General features: G+C 47.0%; 1 protein-coding gene across 1 annotated transcript; it reads right to left on the bottom strand.

Moving 5' to 3' along the window:
• Nucleotides 1-9,442: 9,442 nt before the first annotated feature.
• LOC120905569 lies at nucleotides 9,443-21,232 on the bottom strand. Its single transcript, XM_040316491.1, has 3 exons — nucleotides 20,160-21,232; nucleotides 10,808-11,120; nucleotides 9,443-9,499 (listed from the first exon to the last, which is right to left on the bottom strand). The coding sequence occupies exons 1-3, from the start codon at nucleotides 21,230-21,232 to the stop codon at nucleotides 9,443-9,445; spliced, it is 1,443 nt and encodes a 480-aa protein (XP_040172425.1).
• Between the last annotated feature and the right edge of the window lie 570 nt (nucleotides 21,233-21,802).

Genomic DNA, 21,802 nt, shown 5'->3' on the forward strand with positions numbered 1-21,802 from the left:
TTAAATTCTATCCCTGCTGCTGAACAAGAAGATGAAGAAGAAAAATAACTCACAAAAAATACACACACACACTACAGAGTGGGAAAGTAATAAAATGATGAAACCATTACGGTCACCGTGCGATCGGATTTGGTCCTTCGAACCGGATTCCGCCAGTGAAGACGCAGTTTTTGATGCGTGTGGCGATGCTGCACGACAAAACATTGCGGAAGAGCAGGAAAAACACAACAGCAAAAAAAAACGTACAAAATTTGTTTCCGCTTTGTCTCCGCTGACACATATTATCTTTTTTTTTTTTCTTCAGTTCGGCTGAATGGTGCAACGAGATTTTTCAAACTCTTGGCACATCTTCGGGCAAACGGGCGATTTCCCGGCCGCCGTGCAATGATAAATAAATAATCCCTTCCCTCATCACGGGCCTTTGCGGGGAGATTATTTATGGCTGGTCCGTTTGGCTGTGATGGCGATCCGATCCGATCCACGAAAATTCGCTCCGACCCACGGATCGGCCAAGCCAGCCTGATCGGAGCGCGATAGCAAAATGCTTCAATTCAATTGAAACGATCTGTTCGTGTCCTTTCGCCCCCTTCCAGGGCACCGGCCATCCTCACGTTATTAATGACAACTTGCTGAGGTTTGAAATAAATTATTCCCTTGCCGAACGGACGCTCCCGGGCACAATGGGTCCCCTCCGTCCGGTCTTTCTAACGTTTTGCTTTGTGAAGAGGGTTTCCCGTTTTGCTCGCCTTGCGCCGCTCCGTGCTTTAACCGAATGATGTTTTGAATGTTTTGATTTTTCAGCGCACCCTTCGAAGCACCCTCCGGACACTGTCGCAAGCCTAAGGAGCGATCGGGCGATCTCAGGTAACGTTTCGCAGGGGACATACTCACACACAAAAACACGTTTGGCATTGTTCATCATCGACAGAGTCCGTCATTACGGGCTGGGATGTTGAGTAATAAAAGTGGATGAATTATTACACACAGGCGGGCGCGCGCGCGCCCGAGAGAGCAAAAGCTGTTTGTTTATCGGACTGCGCACTGGCCTGGGCTGGAGAGCTGGGAAATCGCGGGACGACCACGCGCGTTCCCGGCGTGCCTTTGCTTGCCGCCGCTTTCCAGGCTGTCATAATGGTTGACATGTGTCGTGTGTGTGTGTGTGTGTGTGTGTGTGTGTGTGTGTGTGACGACGGTAAAGATGTAACAAGTTTCGGCATCTAAGCCACTGGACTGGCTGCACTTCAAACGCAACGCTGCTTCTGGGGCGACAAGCGAAGTTCCAGCGCGAAATAATATCCTTCAAGAAACGAAACCCCACGTCGAGTGACGTTCCTGGGGCGGGTCGGGTCGGGGAACTTTCTTCAAGTCAGCATGCACCCATCAGCCGAGCATTAGTGCACGTCTTCTTGCGAACAACGAACGTTTTTTCGCAAAAAAAAAAATAATAAAACAAAAACCGAGGAAACCTGTTTCACCCCGGGACTAACGATCGAATCAGTAGAGAAATTAGTTCGCTCGGAAGGTTTCGGGAGTTCGATTGTGGTGTACGCGCGCGCCTCATCATCGCTGAGGATGGCGGGCAGTGGGGCAAGTGTTTTTCACACGCTCTTTAACACACGGCTGCACGCTGTATGCAGTGTGAAAGATGCGTTGCAGGAGCCAGAAGAAACCAACGGCCAGCTCGAGCTCATCAGTATGCATAAGCGTGTGCCCCGAAACTGTATCGACGTGGTCGTGCGGGTAGTTGCAGGAGTTGGGAAGGTTTAAAAGAGGCGTTTATTTTTCGGCGCACGCAAACATCCCCTCACCTCCTTCGCTTAGCCCCATGTCTTATTTTTTTTTCTGCTCCATTTCCACCACCGCCCTGAGTGTGCGTGCGGTGCGTGAGAGCGCCAAGGAAGCAAAATGCCAAGCGATTTTAAAATTGTTTTGTGAACAAATGCTACCCTGCGTATGTGTGTGTGTGTTTTTTTTCTTTTAGTTCCTTTTTAGCTTCTGCATGCAGGCTCGCGAACACCTTCCGTGTCTGAGCACCAGAAATTTGCACACCACCCAAAGTACCCCGCTTTACCCCGCTGTTCGGTGGTTGGCAACGCTTGCAAACCGTTTTCGGTGACAAATGCGCTCTCCGCGAGGGGTACGAACCTGTCGAGTTTGTTCTAAATTACACCGGGCACAACACTTTTAGGCATGGTTTGGGAAGTTTTTCTAACACCAGGTATTTGGCCGCTTTCGTGCTAGTGCTAGCCCCGAGTAAAGTGATACCGCACGCCAAACGAACGAGCGCAAATTTATCTGCGCACACACGGCATAACCGCTCACGTGAGGGTTGAAAGGCGAACGTGTTCGGCGAGAGAAATTAATTACCCACCGAATCCAATTTCATTGCACGTCAGAACAGAACATTTTGCAACACAGCGAGAATCAAGCATAATAAATTAAAGAGTAGAACAGTCAGTAATATCTGATTAGTATTTTGAACTAAACCCGGGACTGTCACATTATTTCAAACTCCTTTGAAACTCATGACAACCATGATGTTGTACCTTTAATAGGAAGTCAAGATTAATATTATGAACTTATGTAATTATGAAATTATGATACAGTAAAATTAAAAAAAATGTGAAAATTGTGGAAATTTATTCAGGGAGCACAATCCCCAAGCACAACTCTGCAAAGTGAGAACTCTGAGCTAGCTCCGAATGCTCGATTCTCTCGATCGATTGAATCAAACTATTCTTAAGTAGTTATATACCAATATGTAAAGCGTAATATTAGAGCGTGTTCACATTACGTGCAAGTCTTTGGAGGTATAATGAACTCGCCAAGATAGCGATGAGCGTGAGCGGAGCTAGACAGAGCTCACTGTGGTACTTTAGAGCTCGGGTGTGTTAAAGGTCAGCGCTCGGTAATCTTTCGAGGTAAAGGGCCAAATTTAGTAAATAATAGAGAGCCGCAGGTCAATATAATGCAGTTTTGTTTTATTCTTGAGAAAAACTTTCCGCTTTAGCTCAACACAAAAAAGATTAATAATTTCAAGCAGTGCAATTGATGATATTGTTGTTTATCGATAGTTCTATTGTCCAACCAAAGGATCAAGATTGGTAGCTTATATAATTAAAACTAATTGCAAAGATATGTCAGTTAAAGATCGGAAACAAAAAGCGCTAAAGTTTGATTAGTCAAAACAACAAAGCAAGAGCAATATCGCTTGACCGCCTTTTACGAGATATCGCCTCCTTCCATGCCGCAAAACTATTGGGCTATCGTTAGATATAGTTTGAGGAAAGACTTTTACGGCTTTTACGATTTTTTTTATATTAAAGTAGGTTGTTAGAGAAGTCTCATTTTTTCCACCAGAGCATCAGTTTTGCAAATCTATCCTGGAAGAAACTGGTTCTATAATATCTATATCGCTTCATGACAACCATGATGATAACCATGATTCTCACACTTTTTATTCTGATAAATGATATTTTATTTCTTTTTTGAATGAAGTTACTTGCTATTAGTGTGGTCTAAATCAACTATATTACTAGTAAACCCGTAAAATAAAACACCTTCCGCAGGGGTCAGGGTTGAGTCAGGGTCGTTTGAGTCAAGTAATGCAAACGATTGACGAAATGCTTTGTTCATTTGGAGATGTCAAGCATGAGATAAATCGTGTTGTTTAACACGCATCATAATACAAAATTAATTATTTTCAACAAAATCATTTCGTGGGCCGGAATGAATAATACGATGGGTCAATATAGTAAATAACATTTGCTGAAGAGTGCTGATGAGATCTGTTGTAGTAACGAAATTTTCTAACAGTCTTTCTTATTTGGATGCAGAGATTGACACATGACAAGCTCTTAAGATGAAGCTCTTAAGAGTTCAATGATTGAGTTGTGGACAAATGAAGTAAATTAATTAGAATATATTTCAGAAAGTCATATCTTTTCATAATATTGTTCAACATACAATCATAATCATTGCACATCACGTTAAAAACTCCTTTTTTGTCACTACCTGTTCATTTTTGCTGATCACACACACTCTCTCTAACAATCAAAAAGATACACACGCACACACACACACACACACACACACACACACACACACACACACACACACACACACACACACACACACACACACACACACACACACACACACACACACACACACACACACACACACATCAGCTCCTTCAGATCGGACGGAGCATCGCAGACATCATCGCAGCCAGTGCATTCTACATTCCCGGAACGTATCCCCAAATGATAGGTGTACCCAATCGGTTGGGTTTCATTTTTATCGAACGTTCGACATTATCATCATTAGACTGTGCCGTGCGTTTCAAGGGCCGGGCATCGTCCGTCATTTGAATATCCTTCTCCCCTTTACCCCGGCACTAAGTGGTACGGCCTAATGAAAAGCAAACAAGCAACGACAACGCCAGCGAACGGTGGGAGGCGTCGGGTCTCAAGATAAGATTAAGGCGCGGTGGTGCGCCCGTTTGTGTTCCGCTTTCGGGCCCGATTGCAATCGGGTCCGGCCTCCTGCCCCGGCCAAAAACCAGCGCTTATCCCGGCAATCCAACCGGCTATCATATCCTGCGAGTGTTGATAGTGATCGCGCTGCACGCAGAAGATGCAAAAGCCAAAGGGGCGTACCGGCCAAAACTCGAACCATGAATCATGATCGCTGCTGCTGCGCATCGCTTCTCTGCGCCCGGAAATCTGCATCTTCCGTGCGTCCGCTAATCGCCCTCCGTTCCGTTCTGAGGGGGGGGGGTGGTTTCAAGCGGGACCGCTGATTATATGTTTGTTTTTGGCAAAAGTGGCAACCCGGCTGCGTATCACCGGACGTGTTGAAGGCTTCACAGCTTTACTGCGAGCAGGGGGTGATGCGCTTTGCGGTAGCAGTGCTGGTTCTAGCCCCGAAACACCAGAAGGTGACGGAGAGTGTCTGGAAAAGGTGCCGTTTTGGCCACCATGTATCGATCGCCTCCGAGATTCTCGGGGGGCAGAATTCAGTTAGTCTAGAACTTTTGAGACGTTGGGCGGAACGGCGCACGAAACGAAATTCAGCTGCCGGTGCGCTGTAGCTAATCGTGCTTTGCCAACAACGTCTAACCGTATTTGTTGGCGGAAAGCCGCCATTCGATTCGGCGCATCAAATCGTGCACACATATAAACACAGCGAGAGGGAACAGGTATGGTCTGCCTTCGCCCAGCCAGGCATTGTTCTAACCGCCTTGCAGGAATGGCAGGCACTGGTTTCCAGATGTGCGCTTTGCAGCAAAGATCCGCATTAGAATTTCGAAGGAAACTGGACCCCGGGAGTTGATGCCCAGCTGTGTCTGTGTCGTCCTGACGTCTCCCGCTGGATCGCTGCGGGAGTGATTTGATGAAACGCTTTTGGATGTATTGCAGAAACTCCTGTGCAATTGATGGTAACATTTCGTAACTAGATTGGTGGGTTTGAATTAAGCCTGGAGATATGTGCTTGGGTTGTTACTATAATCAAATTGGTGAATTGTTAGAGCCTCGTCGGATTTATGCAAACGATGTCTTGGCAGCAGCGGCATAAGCCCGGCCTACCATTGGTAACTGTGCCGGGACACAGACCGCAGGTGGTTTATGGGTCTCAACTACGGCAACCTTCTTTTCGCCAGCTCAGACCGAGTGGCCTCGTTTTAGCTCATCCTTTTCTTCTCTGTCCCGTGCACTACAATGGCACCAAAAATGGCACTGGCGCACGGCATGGCGCAACACGCCAGGTGGACCGAAGCCCCCGGTGTCACGCTCCTGGCGTGAAATTTTCTATGGTTATTTGTCCGTAATCGTTCGCTCATTAAACCGTTTCACAGAACAGTGTCCCTTTGCCGCAGACAGTGCCCGCCAGTCCTTGGCGGCAACCGAATGGCAAACGAATTGACCGAACGCCTGGCGGGGGAGTACCCGGAGTCCCCGAGGGCACTTTGTCTTTCCGAGTCCGCAGCAAATGGGCAAAGAATAGATTGCGCACCCTACTATTCTCTATGGACCGGGCGCGGTGTCATCATCAGTTGTCACTGCCACCTTTTTTCCGTTGTGTTTAGTGCTGGCATGTGCCGCTTCTGTCCAGTAGGCGAGCGGTGCCGTTGTTCTCTGTGTACCCACCCGGTGTGCCTTTCTTAACCCGGTACACAAATTTGCTAGACCTCTCGGCAGGATGGGCATGCTTTTTGTGCATTTTTTTTTTAATGTTTTTGTGTGTGCGTGTGTTACTGCTCCGTTTGTCGGTTTCAGTTTGTGCAAAAGATCACTTGCAGACAGACAGGCTCTGGGTAAGTGTTGCCTGTGGCGTTCCGAAACTGCAGCTTTCCAGTCAGTAGGGTTATCGCAGGGGCTGGTGTGTTTTGTAGGGCAGCATAACAATTAATCGCGCAACTTTGAATGAACTGATTTCCGCCTACCTATTGTGGCACTTCAATGGCATGGTAGTTTGCAGATTGTTCTCTTTTTTTTGTAGCACCGAAAGCCACATGCTGTCACATTGCTCTTGTTTTTTTTGTTCCTAGAACAATTTTGTTCTCCCGATTGTTGTAGCCTCTTTGAGAAAGTGGTAAGACATTTTCAATGTTTATTTGTATCAGGGCAGCTTTTCAAGATAAATAATAATGGCACACGCATTTATCGAAGCATGTTGAATACTTGTTTGAATCCGCAGCACTGGATTAGTGATATTGTGTACCGCGCTTGTGCAAATTATGGCATAAGCGAGCTGACGTTCTGAAAACAAATGATGCGCTTCTCCTATCAATTGCTGCAGTTACGTTCAACGTTGCTTGCGCTTGCGAAATCAAGTAAAAAAACCCTGTAATACATACAGAAAATTTTTAAAAAGAAATTACACTATCAAAAATGTCACGAAAGCAATATTTTTCATGATGTGTGGAAACATCACAAGGAGGAAACTACAACATTTTTAAACTGTAATTATCAATGAAACAAACTTTAGAAAACATAATGTTTAAAATTAGTAAAAATCAGACACATAGATTTCTCCTAATACGGTAAGCAATAAGCAACTTCGTTTCGCAGAGGTTGCTTCGAGAATCAACTTCGTTGCGTTTATGTCTACTTTTATGTCTGAGCGATTTTTTTACTGCATTTAAATAACATATTTTACCATGGATTCGAAATAAAGTGTTAATTTTTGTATTGCTTGGCCATAACGATAAATATTTATTTTTTTCCAGAGTAGCTATTGAAAGTTGTAGTTAACGAGGAACATTGTTTAGTGTAAAGTGCATATTTAGCAGTTTTTTTTTAATTTAAAAGGAACGGCTCCAGTCCTATTGCTGCGCATTTAGCAATGATTAGTTTTGAATGTAAGAATAAATCTCACTTTTCAAAATATTTGCTGCAGATGGCTCCGGTTCGTTGCCTGCTCTGCAACTGAAAAGAATAGATCTTACAAGCCGTCCTGCAGTGACGGAAGGTAAAAAGTGTAAAAGCGTAGAGATACGATTACAGGCTACTTTAACATAAGGATAATAACACGATACACTTTACGATAGCTAAGAGACTGCGACTAATAAACCAAAGCCCAAAACTTCAAGGCAACACCATTAAATGCAGCCCAGAATGTGACATGCACCAGAGTCTCACGATCGTAAACCGTTGCACGCACACATGGTCAAACGAAGCGATCATCGATCGTAAGCGCGATCCTTGAAGGCAACAAGAACGGTCCGTATCCTTGCCCGTAGGGGCATTGATTACCATAATCAAACAATTAAACATTGCTTTGCCTTGCAGCAAACTGGCTTCTGTACTTACACCCTCTGACGCCCGCTTTCTCTCTCTTTCTCTTGCACTCTGTTTTTAACTCCCTGTAAAATTCATTTACATTTGAAGTTAAAACCGTCTTCTCAGCGCCAGATGGGACCTTTGCTTTAGCGCGACCTCGTCCTTTTTGCGGGACCTTTTCCTTCCTTTCCACTAGTGTACTTGGTAAAACTGTTTTCTTCCATTAAAAGTTGCACACCCCTACTTGGTTGTAAAGCATTTTTACGAGCCCGACGAGCGTTGTACGACTGTTCGAGGACAGGCCGCTTAGAAGCGGCTCTTGAGCAAAGTGGCACTCGATGAAAGATAGCTGCCAGAGCTGAGCTGTCGAGAAGAAGAACCAACCGGCCGGTAAAGCCATCGCGCTGAAAGATGTAGTCTTAAATGTGCATGAGCGTGTGAGTAGTTACATAGAGGAAGGGGTTTTTTAAAGCATCGGTTGGTTTCGATTTCAGCCGTCACACCTTGAGAAGTAATCGATACGCGATACCGAAAGAAATCGCTGCAGCTAATGTATGGTGGCGGTTTGATCGGGTTACTCGTAAAGGCGCTTATACTTTATGCGCTTAGATCTCCAGGGTAGGTCGCGTACCCTTATTATCAACAAACGATTTCACCCGGTGGTCCATCGGGTGCCGCCGACCATCGATCAATCTACTGTTAGAACCGGTAAAACAAATCGAGCACGAGAATACCTTGGTGTCCTTGGGTGTCCTTTCGCTTAAATAATCTCTTATCTTCGGAAAGGAAGGGTACATTCGATTAGGAATCCATCATCACCCTGTAGTTTTGGAAGGATATGATGCTTCTTTTTCTGGTTGTTTGGTAGGTTGATCCTCATTCATTCGCCAATTAAAATTAACCCTAACGGACCGGTCACGCCGCACCGCTTAGCTGCCAGCACATTCCTATTGCGATAAAAAGGGAGTAAATTGAAAGAAACCTTTACCAGCAATTAAAGCGATAGGGCCGAAAGGCATCCAGCAACACGGGCATCCAGCGACCTACCGCGGGAAACAAAGGATAATGAAGCAATAAAAATATTTGAATCATGTTTTCTAATTTTCCAATTACATCGAGCCTTGCGGGTACGCTGAACCAATCGTAGCCTTGGGTCGGGCGAAAAGATACGGCATTGGGAGCGATATGTAGAGCAGTTCGGGTCGAATGCACGCAACGACGAATGACTTAAACGCTACGATTACAAACGTTTTTCACCTTCAGCTGTGGAGGAGGATGAGTGTTTTTTTTTGTCTTCCCGCAAGAGATACTTTTCTAACCCCTCCGCTCTCGTTATGGACACGCTTGCGTTTGTGTTTTCTTTCCAAGATCGAAACAATCAAGCATGTAAGCGATCCTAAAATTTCAGGTTTCGAAATTGCGAAAAGGATTCCTGGGATGGGATTGCTATTAGTAAGGAGTAAAAAACGAAACGGGACCGATAGGATTGCTTTCTAGCCAAGGTAACGCAGGGAAGCGTCCGATAAGGACGAGAAGATTGCTCCTAAAGCCTTAATGTTTTTTTTTCGATTCCTATTAATTTTCTACCTCTTGTACGGTTGGGTTCGTCGCTTACGCTAAGTCCTTCGTTCCCTAGCGTTTGTTTCTGCTTCTCTCTACAGTGATGCGTTGCTTTTTTCTTGCCCATCTTCTCTCACAAGCCGCTCGGGTGGCTAGAGAAAAGGGGTGCAAATTGAGTGCAAGTATTAAAGGTTTTAGTGCTGCTGCACCCCAAAAGCTCTTCCTGGAAGATGGATCGAAGCGGCTATGTGCTGCGACCGTTAGCGAGGCTAGCGAATTCAAGTCTGAAAAGGTAACCCCGAGTGGTGTAATAATTATTGCAATTAAATGAGCGAAACTAGCACCTTTAATTGAGGGTGCTGTAAATAGATATGTGTTCGTGTGTATGTGTGTTGTGTCTCAAAATAGATAAAAAAAGTAGGTCAGACGCACAACCCGGTTTTCGAAGGGTTGCAAATAGATGATTGATGATTGAAATTGAAAGGAAAGCGATTGAAGAATGAAAATTAATACAGCTAGATATAAATGGATATAATTCCTTCCTTGCATTTGATGTTTTTGATGATACTGCAAAAAAAAAACTGTTCGTCTTCGAACAGCTTTAGCTTAACAGTAATATTGATCTGCTTGGTAATTTTCCTCCGTCAAAAACACTGTCTTAGAGAAATTGGAATGAGATTATTCATTGTGAAGAAAACAAAACAGAATAAGATTAACATAGAAAAAAGGACCCACATTCACGTAAAATGCTGTGTGCGAAGGAAGGAAAAATCTCTTACCTCGTAAGATGAAGAATATCCTTAATCCACCGAGGCCGAAGGACGGTTCCGATTTCGGAGGAGGAAAAAATCAATCTTAATTTTTCTTTTCTTACAAACATTTTCGGTATTGTTCCGACCGCTCGTCTTATGGCTTCCTGTTCTTGCACACTGGTCTCATCCTTTTTGCCCGGTCCTGGTTCCCCGACAAGGCTCACAAAACGATAGCCGCGCGTGCATGCATTTCGCTTCGTCGCATTGTTTATGTGCGCTTGTATGTCCGGATGCTAGGTGATGCAAATCGTCCGGCTCACTCGTCTGGCCTTTAATGCAATTCTCTTCCTGTTGGGACAAATCTTTGTATGCAAAAAAAAAACAAAAAACGGCGAATGATAGATAAAGAGAGGCAAAATAAGTTGGAAGAAATCACTGGCCTCGGAAGGAAAAAGTCAACCGGAAGGGAGCAAGCGAAGGAGGCGAAGCACACGAAGAAGTTTAGAAACAACACACACACATACACACGGGCAAAAGGAGGAAGTAAAGACAACTGGAAGCGCTACCACGGCAACGAGCGAATGCAATCGTTCAATGGCCATCGGTAGCACAAAGGCAGACGACGAACCCGATTTACAAAGCCGGAATCCTATTTTCGTAATTCGGTCTTCTTCGACTTTTTTTTTCTGATTGCTTTCGAATGCTTACCTTGCGCTGGCTGGTGTGCTCTTTGTTTAGCTGGCGCATTGTTTTCGTTCGCTTTTTTCGACTTAAGGAAAGCAAGCAGCGCACGGAAGCAGCGCACGGAACGGCTGTATAGTGGCTTTGAGTGCCAGGAAGCTGTGCGCCATTTGCATTCCGGTATCCACTTCCGTTGTCCTTAACCTTGCCCGGGACACGGGCCTCGGTCGAGTTCATTGTTCGGTCGTCATATTCGTCCCCATGACTGGTGTGCATCCGCCCAAGCGAAGGATCTAGCGACAGCGACGGCATGTGCATGTGTGCGTGCGTGATCTTGAAACTGGGCAACGGGAAGAAAACGCGGCCAAATCGTGGTTGTGGATGCATCTTGCGGCTTAATAAGATATGTCCTACCGTGAATGATGCTGTTTGTTTGGTTGAATTCAACAAGAATTGATAAACTTTAAATCCAAATATAAAAGACAACATGTTTTTAAATTATGCTTTACTCACCACTTTACTTTCAGCACAGTAAAGGCGCGTGCTAGACCCAGCAACCGAAAAGAGCAGTCAGCTGGTATCGGAAGCATTTATACAGTCGGAGGGATCGGATTAGCAGTTAATCCTCTTCATTCGGGTTTCGTCGCTTCAATCACCGATTCCCTAATCCCAGTACCCGAAACGGAAACTCGACCTGTGCAATGCCAAAAAAAAAGAAAAGAAACCAAATGAAAAGAGCAACCCAAGTAATTACTACGCCTCGAAACAATGCGCATGTAGTCAAAACAAATAATGTAAACCCGGCCGGCTTAGCACCGGGATGGGTGGAAAAAAAACGAAAGACTTTCACCACTAGCGCACAGTTTCACACACAGTTTCTGCGTTCTATTTCGTGTCATTCTTTTTTTTTGCAAAAGTTTTCGAGCATGCCGCTGTTTCCATTCGCTGGGCTCATCCTCAATACATCACTGCCCTTGCATACTTTTAGGCGCAGTGTTTGTCTTGTGTAGGTTTCTATTAAATGCTTTCATCTCAACCATATGGTGCGGTGAATGGTGCTGCGAGCTGAAAGGATGAAATTCTACGAATAACACTCATCAGAGATTGGAAAATCTGTCACTTTCCGTCGACCCCCCGTTGGCCTGACAAAGCACTTTCCAATGTGTACCCCTTTCGGTGTTGCTTTATTCCCCGCTTTTCCATCTCCCAGTCGCACGCCGACCATTTGTTTCGGTTTTCGCACAACCCAAGCCGACCACGAATTGATGAATACGGCATTGTTCCTTCGCCTGAACATTGCACATAAGCGACTGCGAACTAGAAAAAAAAAGCAAAATCCGCCTCATCACGTTCTGCGCATCGAGGATTTGCTGCGCCTTAAACCCTTTGAAAGGGATCAGTTTGAAGGATAAACAATTGGGTGACCAAAAAAGAAAGATATAGAAAAAAAAGACGCCAGGAAGCATGTACACATCAAGGAGCCGTTCCCTTTTCCTATTCGGATTGCTGTGCAGCGGAAAAAGCTTTCTATAGCTAACTGTTTCAGGCCACACCAGAAAGCAACACGGCTTTAGGTCGAGATTCCGGCCTAGGGCATCTGGAGGCTAGGAAATTCGATCCACTGAGCCGAGGGTGAGGGTTTTTTTTTATAATTGAAGCATTATTTGGCTGCAACCATTTTCAAGGTTAATAATTCACAGGGAAACAAGTATTTGGAACAAATGGCATTAATTCAGGCAGTTGAAATTTACATACATAACCAACCAAGCAGTTCAATTTGTGCAACGCAATCGTTCCAATCGCTCTGTAGCATACCAGGATAAGAAATAGATTTAAAAAAAAATCTAAAATGATGATCAAAAGACTTCGATCAGCTCGAGGACACTAACTCTAGGGGAACAGATTTAGTATTTGGACACAAGTACCAAATAACTTCAAACAAAAACAAACACCCATATCCCCCACCACTTCTCCTTATTCGGGATGCTGGTGTGTAGAATCATAATCAAAACCGTATTGAAACAAAAACCGGGATTTACCTTAGCACCTCTATTTCGTTAAAGTCAAAACCCTTTCACATTTATCAAACGACTCCAAGAGCAAGAAGCAACCCAACAAAACTTAAAAAAAAAAACTCAGACTCATTTAGCCGCAAGTGCTTTGCCAATTTATTTGCGAGCGAAAACAGGCATGATGCTTTAATATTGCGCACGTCTTCTTCAATAGCCGCTAGGGAGAAACGAAAAAGCGGCAAAAAAACGCACAAACAGCAAACGCAAAACCTTGGAAACCTTCTAATGAAGAGCACAGCAACGCTTGCTTCCCCGGGAGCCTAAGCGCAGTCCGTTTCCCCCTTTCTTGCCACCCCCATGGAAACATCCCAAGGTGTATGTGTGTGTGTGCGTGCGGTTGTGTACACGTTCCAAAAACTGTAGTTCGGTTTTATTTTTATCGTTTTAAATTTCGGTGCCCCCTGAAATGAGCTCTCTGGGGCGCGGTGCACCAAAACGCACTGGCACTGCGATACACTTGTGCCACAACACCGTAAGCTCAACGGGAAAGGGTTGTGGCAGGGTGAACGTAGACGAAAAGGCACACAAAATTAAAATAATGCTCCCGCACGATACAGACGCACGGCGTACGCGCGCGCGTGCGCGCGCGCTCACGCTCGCGTACGCTGCCGCGCCGATCGCAACCCAAAATTGAATTTCTTCGGCGGTTTTGTGGAGTTTTTGTTGCTGTTGTTGGAGTTTATTATCGCTTTTGCCCTTCTTCTTTCACTAACACGCACACACACACACACACACACACAGCCAGGGACGGTTATCATTTCGGCAAAGCGAATACCACCCTCCACTCCGCATTGTAACCGCCGATGTCCGTCAGTTGCCTTATCGTCGTCGCTAATTCTCTCATTCTCCCATTCCAACGTCCACAGTGTGTCCTTTATCATTATTGTTATTGTTTTTATAATATTATTATAATTGCGCATACCTCTCTCGCGCGCGCGCGCGCACGCCGAGTGGACCCGCCGAGAAATAGGCACGTGACGGGCTGGAATGTGTGCGGCGGAACCGTGTGCGCGAAACGTGCCCCGGGATTTTCAGAAGTTTTGATCTAATTACGGGTGAGCCGCGCTTAAAGCTACGGTGCAATTTTCGGAGCTCATCCTTTACTTCATTACGTTGCAGCGCGGTCGGAACTTGGGATCGGGTAGAGCTGCCGGGAGTTGTTGTTTCCTTCTCGCCTTGTACTTTCTTTCCAATAAAGCAACAAAGTTTAATTTTGCCAACCCTCGCGCGCTTCGCTTCTCGGTAATGGGAGCCATAGTAACGCTCATCAGCTATCGTCCAATCAACGCTGGTCTGCAATCAGCCAGGGGACTCCCGCGCGAATTAGGAGCTGCTGCATCGTCAAGTTGTCCGGTTGGATTTTAGTGTAGCGGAGGGTTTGTAGAAACTGGAAATCGAAGACGACGGCTCCCCTTCGCATAGAAGGTTTGTTGTGACAGGGAGAAATTCGGCAAGCTGTCAAACAGATAAAAAAGAGCTAGCAGTCAGCACAGCGATACAAATCAATCGACGATCACTTGTTATGTTATTTTTTTGTTGTGGCGTAGTTCGTTAGTCTCTCTCTCTCTCTCTCTCTACCTGTCTCGCATGCTCGTTCTAGACACTTCCTGGTGTCCCTCACTTGCATTCTCCACTCTAGCCCTGCTCCTTCAAAGTGCCATGTACAAAAGCACCTGGACCTCCGGCACACACACTGTAAGGAGTCGTCGCGTGGACGATGCGGGATAAACACGACGGCGCAGGCGAAAAACATCTGCTCCCGTGGTGATGGTGGTGTTGGTGTCGATCGTACCAGGACGCACCTTTTCACGAGGAAAGGGCACTCGATCATCTTCCACTGGGGTATTCCAATCGGCGGGGATGTTGTGTCTACTTCAGGCAGGAAGTTTTTGAAGAGCCTTGCCCATTGCTCTAGTTCGTGCAAGTCGACAGCAACGAAGACACTTCTCGCAGACGTCGTTCGAGGGAAGGGGTTTTTTTTAGCTCTTTCGAGTGTCCTTAAACGAGCGCTCCGGGTTTTGTGTCGTAATGCACGATTAGGTGTATTACTGCGCGCACTGTTCTGACTTTGCAGGCACGCGAGTCCCGGAATGCCCGGCGGGGAGGGACCCGTGCAAACCCCGGAAGTGACGCGCACGCGCACGCACTTCTGCACAACTCGCGCAGTATCGCAGTACCTTTCCAAGAGGCAGTTGGCACGTGCGCTGCGCGTTGGGGACGATCCGGCGCACTTCCGGTAAACACCTTAGGGCCGTACTTCCGGGAGCCGCGCACGGCCCAGTCTTAGTGACATTCGGGTGCAAATCGTACCCCGGGTGGAACAAACAACCAGAAACGGAAGCAGAAATCATAAAGTTGAACGCAATTTCAATGACACGTTTAAACGTAATGTTTATCGTGCAGTATCGTGCACGTAACAAAAGCACCCCTTTTATAATTTTCTAGGATTCGTAGAAAAAACTGGGAGGAATAAATTAATGCGTATTTCTCTCACTCTCCCTCTTTCTCACTCTCTTTCTCTCTCGGCAATACCGCAGGCCCCTTGATCGCATACTCCTGTGCGTGTGTGTAATAATTTTCGTCACCCAGTTACCCAGCCCGTGGTTGCACACCGCGCAGTTGCGCCTTATCGTGCGGCTGGATTCATTTATAGCGTACACCGTTGCAGATGGTCCGGGACCGGTCGCGCGCGTCCTTTCTATCGGTCGATCTTTTATTCACCACGCTCCTTCGTTTCGCTTCCATCCCGTTCTTCTGCCCGCCGCCGGGATCGTTTCGGGCTTCGTTTTCTCGCTCGTCGCTTTCAGCTGTCCCGGTGCCAAGGTGGATTGGAAGCTACGGGTACGGGTCGTGTGCCTTCCGATGCCGTCCGAAACGGCACGCTTATCCGCCGAGCCCGCACCCATGCCCATGCTCCCTATCCCCGGCGTCCTCGGCGTGTTGATCCTTGCTTCATTTTTGTTGTCTTCTTTCGATTGCCGCTTTCTTCCCTCCTTCTTCGTCCGTCTGCTTCGTCCACGTTCACTCCACTCTTTTGCTGCCGTCGGTGCCTAGAGTTTGGTCGTCCTTTTTGGTACAGTAGATGCAGTTGATTTTCTACCATTACTTTTGATTTCTGTGATTCATGGGATTTTACACGGGATGGGTTGTCCTTTCGTGCTGCTGGAACCATTCGCTCGATTCAGCCGCAGGTAGGCGCAAGGACGAAAGGCATCGGGCTCTCGAGGATCCAGAACAAAGCGGTTGCCAAGTGCGGCGATGCCGAGGTCCCCACGGAACTCGGGTCCTTCCCAACACGGAATGTGCTCGGTCGCGCTCGCGCACGCTTGCGTCACAATACGCGCTTCGTGGCGAAGTTTTCGCCCAGCAGGGGACACTTTTCCAGCGTGCTATTGTGTTGCTTAGTATGAAGAAGAAAAAAAAACACACACATACACACACACACAAAAGAGGAGAAAAACAGTAGTCACAAGCGATAATACTAGATTGAGTACCTCCTGGACTTGAAGTTTGGCGTTTCGATCGCTCAAGGGTTAGCGCGTACGGGAACTAGGGGTAGTTTAGACACCTATACTTTAGCCGATGTAAACTTACTAGTAGACATATAAAAAGCTTGTTTGATTAATTGCCTGCCATCTTACGAAAATCTACGGTTCCTGGATTGATTTTGATAACATTTTGATATAAATAAAAAAAAGTGTGTTGCAGTGAGGGTAAGATCGACACCACGATGGGATTAAATGGGCACCTTGTGGGGTGATTTCGACACATTGGTTATAGCTTTTAAAATAACAAACTCTGGTGGCCGGTTGTTTTTCCTTGAAGTTCAACAAAGTATTTCGTACCAGTTTTAAGAAAAATAAGGGTGTTTATTTGTTTTTAAACTTTTATTTTTCTGCTAACTCGAGAGTCATAAGTCGAACATTAATTATTGTGATCTCAAAAAAGCGACAATTTTGTTCTTCAACTAAGCCTACTCCGGCCAAAAATAAGCCTTAAATACGGCCGAAGTCGAAATAATATTAATTTTAATATGTCTAAACCTAATATTAAATAATTTGGCAAACAAGATAAAGTTTATCAACGATGTTACCCTCGCTTTACCTCCCGACAGTATCAGTCTGTTTGCCGACGACGCAAAAATTTTTGCGCCTATTCACAACACAGGTGATCGTACATTCCTGCAAGACTGCATCGAAATTTTCTGTTCGTGGTGCAAGCGTAACGGACTGACTATCTGCATCGAGAAATGCTACTGTGTGTCGTTTAGTCGATGCAGGAGCCCAGTGACTGGGACCTACTTCATGGACGGCACTGCAGTTAATCGACAGAATCATGCCAAAGACCTGGGCGTTCTGCTTGACTCTAGTTTGAACTTTAAACAGCATATCGATGACGTTGTAGCCAGAGGAAATCAATTACTTGGCGTGGTTATCCGGACAACTAATGAATTCCGCAACCCCATGTGCATCAAAGCTGTGTACAACTGTATCGTTCGTTCGGTTCGGGAATATTCGTGCGTAGTCTGGAGCCCAACTACCGCTTCTTCAATTGCTCGACTTGAGGCGATTCAACGTAAGCTCACGAGATATGCCCTACGCCTACTTCCCTGGCAGGATCACAATAATCTTCCTCCGCATGCTGCGCGGTGCCGTCTTCTAGGCCTTGAACCTCTTTCGGTTAGAAGACGCAATGCACAGTGTTCTTTCATCGCTGGATTGCTAAATGGCTCTATCGACTCATCGCCTTTGTTGCATCGAGTCGATATCTATGCACCATCCCGAACACTTAGGTCTAGAGAAACTCTACGGCTCGCTCAACCCCGTTTCAGTGCTGGTCGGTCTGACCCTATGTTCCGCATGTCTGTCTTCAACACTGTCTCGGATTGCTTCGACTTCGACATCTCAACTCAGTGCTTCAAGGAACGTCTCCGGCTTTTGCCGTGGCCGCAGTGAATTGCGATGCAAATCTTGTTTTTGATATTTTTTTTTATTGAACTGTTACATCTTAATTAGGCCATACGGCCCGTTGAAGATTAATAAATAATAATAATAATAATAATAATAATAATGATAGCTAAATTCCATAAATATAAGCTGTTTGGTTTGTTGATATCTCGCTTCAACGCTAGCTAGCTTCTAAGATATGTTTTAATTGAGCCTTTGCTCAGCGTTTACCGCACATAGCTACGAGACATCTCTAAAAAATTAAAACACTTTCAACTATATAGTTGAACATAAAGATACGCATTTTGATACAGAACTAATAAAAAGTATTTATAAAACAATACTATTAAAACGGAAACTGCAAGTTTGTTGAACAAAAGCCAAAAGTACAAATACAAATACAAAAATACAAAAAAATACAAATAAAAAAATACATCAGCTGTCAATCATAAGCACCATGTGTTGGTTTTGTTGTTTATTTTGACAATTAACAGGTTTATTATCAGTAAAGTGTGACTCAAATGTTTGAAACAGTTAATATGAATGAGGTATAGCAATTGTTTTTTTTTTTCAAAAAGTTCTTTAAACACTAAAACGGCGAGGTGTCGATCTTACCCACAGTGTCGAACCAACCCTGACTTCCCCTACACAGCGTGCGACTTGCGATGTTGTGGCTGTAATCATACGAAAGACTCATTAGAGAGACAGAGAGAGAGAGAGAGACAGAGAGAGAGAAAGAGAGAGAGAGAGAAAGAGAGAGAGAAAGCGAGAGAGAGAGAGAGAGAGAGAGAGAGAGAGAGAGCGTAGAGATACACAGCCACACAAAGCGATCATGCGTGGCGCAGGGACACCCCATTTGTTTGTATGTATCCCTTATATACACGTCCATATTGGAAAATCCTGGTACTGTTCGGTTGCCGAGGAAAAATTGGCGGAATTTGTTATACCTCGCAGCACCCCCCAAGAAAACATTTTGGACCTAGCTTGAACAAAAACTGGGCTGTCTTGCTCTATCTTCTATACCGCACCTGCTTGCACTCATTCGCGAGCGTTAAAATATACTCTCCCGATTTCAAGTTCTCGCGAATTGCCTGCTGCTGTAAGAATGTATGAGTGAATGTGTAGCGTTTTTCTCTGTGCTTCCCTCTTCTCCCCCCTCGTTCGTACTCCCTTCTTCCATCGATACGATGCGCGATTCCTGATTCGACCGCGCAATAACATTTGTAAGGTTCCGCCGCAATGAGATACTGTACGGAAATATACGGAGCATTTCCATTAAGCATCCGTGGTCCACACGGAACGCTGGTGAACCAAACACCATCGCCCAAAATGTTTCCTTGGGTAGCTCTCTCTCAAAAAATAAGTCCAAAATGGTCTGCCTTTGGGTACCAGTTTGGGTGCTGAGATAGGGCCCCATCTCAGGTCCATAGTTTTACCCATTCATCGCGTTTTGGACGTTTGGGCCCTTCTTCTTCTCCCCCCTCTCGAAGCCCGTGTGAATTCCAGCATCTGCATTCGGTAGTTGATTGCAGCTCATTTTTCCCTCTCCCTATTCCTTGCTCACCTTTTCATCATTGCTCTCCTAGCAAAAAAAAAAAAAAAACAAAACAAAATGCGAGCGCCCCGAGGGTCCCCTCGAGATCATTCTTCCAGCATTTTTTCTTTCTGTTTCATCCAAACACGAATGCAGCATTGCTATTGTTTCTTCCATTTTAATATTTTTCCTATTTATTCATCTTCAATCTTACATACACACACACACACACACATGCACGCTGCACATATACAGTCAAAGTGAGCTGGTGTGTTGGGGTGTGAGGGGGGGGGGGATGGTAAGGGAAGGGCTGGGAAGGGTTTGATTTTCTTAAATAAAACATACAAGCTACCGCAAGGTTTGGTCTATATCAGTCTAGGTAAATATGCAACTATTAAACGTAATACTTATACATCTGTCAAAAAGCAAAGGGTAAAATGGCATCCCCTGACAGCTCGCGCAGGCACTGGAAAGTCGTTGAGGCTTAGGGTTGACGTTGTGCTTTTTCGGTTTTCCCTTTTTTGTTTGCAATCGCAACCTAGCCTAAATTTGCTGGAATGCTCGCTTCGAACTCGTTTGAACGCTTACCGCCGGGCATCGCCGCCGAGTAGTAAGACCCTTTGGTATATTGGGGGTTTTGGATACGCCCCGAAATGGACGACGGTGTGTTGTTCCCTTCCCGTAACGCATACTAATAAATACAATAAATAATCGCAGATCTCTCCCGCGCCGCCGCTCAATCGAGCAGGCCCGGCTGACTGTGGAGCTGCTGCTGAAGGTGCTGCTGGAGCTGCTGCTGCAGCTGCAGCTGCTGGTTCGCCTCGAACCAGCTGAGAAAGGATGCGTCCTCGGCGAGGTCCGCCTCGTCCTGCAGCTCGGACTTGATCAGCATCAGGTCGTCGTACTGCTGCTGGTCGAACACGCCCCCGTCCGGTTGGGCCACCAGCGACTGGTAGAGCGAATCGACGTCGCGCTTCGAGTCCGTGTCCGGCTCGAGCGTAAAGTTGCTCTGCGGGGACAGGGCGATCGCCGACTCGCTCAGCAGATCCCCACTGCTCGAGCACGTGTCCTCTTCTTCCCCCACCACCTCCTCCTCCTCGTCCTCCTCTTCCACGTACTGGTGTCTGCCAGTGCGCGGCGGTTCGGTCCGGCCGACCGAACCGCTGTCCTCTTCGTCGTGCAGCCGCCCGGGATCCAGATACTGGAAGGTGTTGGTGCCGGGGATGCGCATGTACTGGTGCCCGTTGATGATGGTGATCTGCGTCTCGGCGCTACCGGCCGGCACGTTGCCACCCGCCAGGTCGGTGCGGGGCTTGATTGCGAGGAAGAAGTTGCTGCCGGTCTGGCCGGCCGGCTCGGGCGGCGGCGTCGCGGGCAGCTGCGTTTCCGGCGTGTCGACCGGCGGGAAGGCCGCCGGCAGACGGCCCGCCGCCGTGCCCGACTGCTCCAGCAGCCGCTCGAGGCTTTTGATGTACTCGACCGCCATCCGGAGCGTCTCCACCTTGCTGAGCTTCTTGTGGACGCCGCGGGCCGTCGTGCCCGCCTCGAACGCATCCGCTATCTCGTCCGGGATGCGCTGGCGCAGCGCGGCAAACCCGTTGTTGACCTGCTGGACGCGGTTGCGCTCGCGCGCATTCCGCCGCTCGACCGCGGACACGGCGGTGCGCGGCTCGCTCGAGCGCTTTCGGCCGGGCAGGCCGGGCCCGGCAGGTGGGCCGGCGCCCGCCAGCTGCTTGGCGAGGGTCGCGATCGTGACGGCTGGGGGCAGCACGTTGTCCGCGCTGACGTAGTTGCCGAGGGGCAGCTTGCGCTTGAGCGGCCCGGCCGGCAGATCGCGCATCGTCACCACCATCTGGTTCTCCTTCAGCTTCAGCCGCTTCGGTGGGTTGAGTGATGACATTGTTTGTTGTTGTTGTTGTGGTTTGCTGTTGTTGTTTGTTGGTTGGGGAGTTGTTTGCTCCTGGTCAAGTCGTCACACGGTGCGAAGTTGACGGGCGGGATGCTGATATTGCAGGGACATCTATCGCAAGGCACTTAACACACTACACACACACACACACACAGACACGCATACACATGCAGTCACTCGGAAAGGCACTAGAAGCTGTAGTACACTGTCTGGCGTGGACAGACGTTGCGAGATCTGCGGCGCTGTTTTGTCCTGTCGCCGCCGTGGTTGCCGTTGTTCTGGCGAACGTTGGTCGCGTGCCCAGCGCTCGCAGCCGGCCCCGTTCGCCCCGAGACGAATTAAAGCAGGCAATGCCGGCGCTCGACTCGGTTCCGATCAGCTGTATGTGTGTGAGAGCGCGCGCGCGCGCGCGTGAGTGAGTCAGAAGTTGTACAGACACACCTGGCCTTCTTCCTCTCTTCCAGTTGCGTGTGTGTTGCGCATCAGAATGATCAGCAGCAAATGGGGACTTTTTGCCGTTTTGCTCCGTGTCCCTCCGTATGTGTGTGTGTGTGTGTGTAT

This window comes from Anopheles arabiensis, chromosome X (genome assembly GCF_016920715.1).
Source record: "Anopheles arabiensis isolate DONGOLA chromosome X, AaraD3, whole genome shotgun sequence".
NCBI lineage: Eukaryota > Metazoa > Arthropoda > Insecta > Diptera > Culicidae > Anopheles > Anopheles arabiensis.

What these genes read in the sequence shown, in the direction of transcription:
- LOC120905569 (XM_040316491.1), bottom strand. Translation starts at nt 21,232, where the DNA reads ATGTCATCACTCAACCCACCGAAGCGGCTGAAGCTGAAGGAGAACCAG. An exon ending in GACGCATCCTTTCTCAGCTG is followed by an intron (nt 11,121 to 20,159) that starts GTTCGAGGCGAA and finishes CCCGTTGCCCAG; the next exon opens with TTTCAAGATCACGCACGCAC. An exon ending in AGCACACCAGCCAGCGCAAG is followed by an intron (nt 9,500 to 10,807) that starts GTAAGCATTCGA and finishes CCTTTTCTCTAG; the next exon opens with CCACCCGAGCGGCTTGTGAG.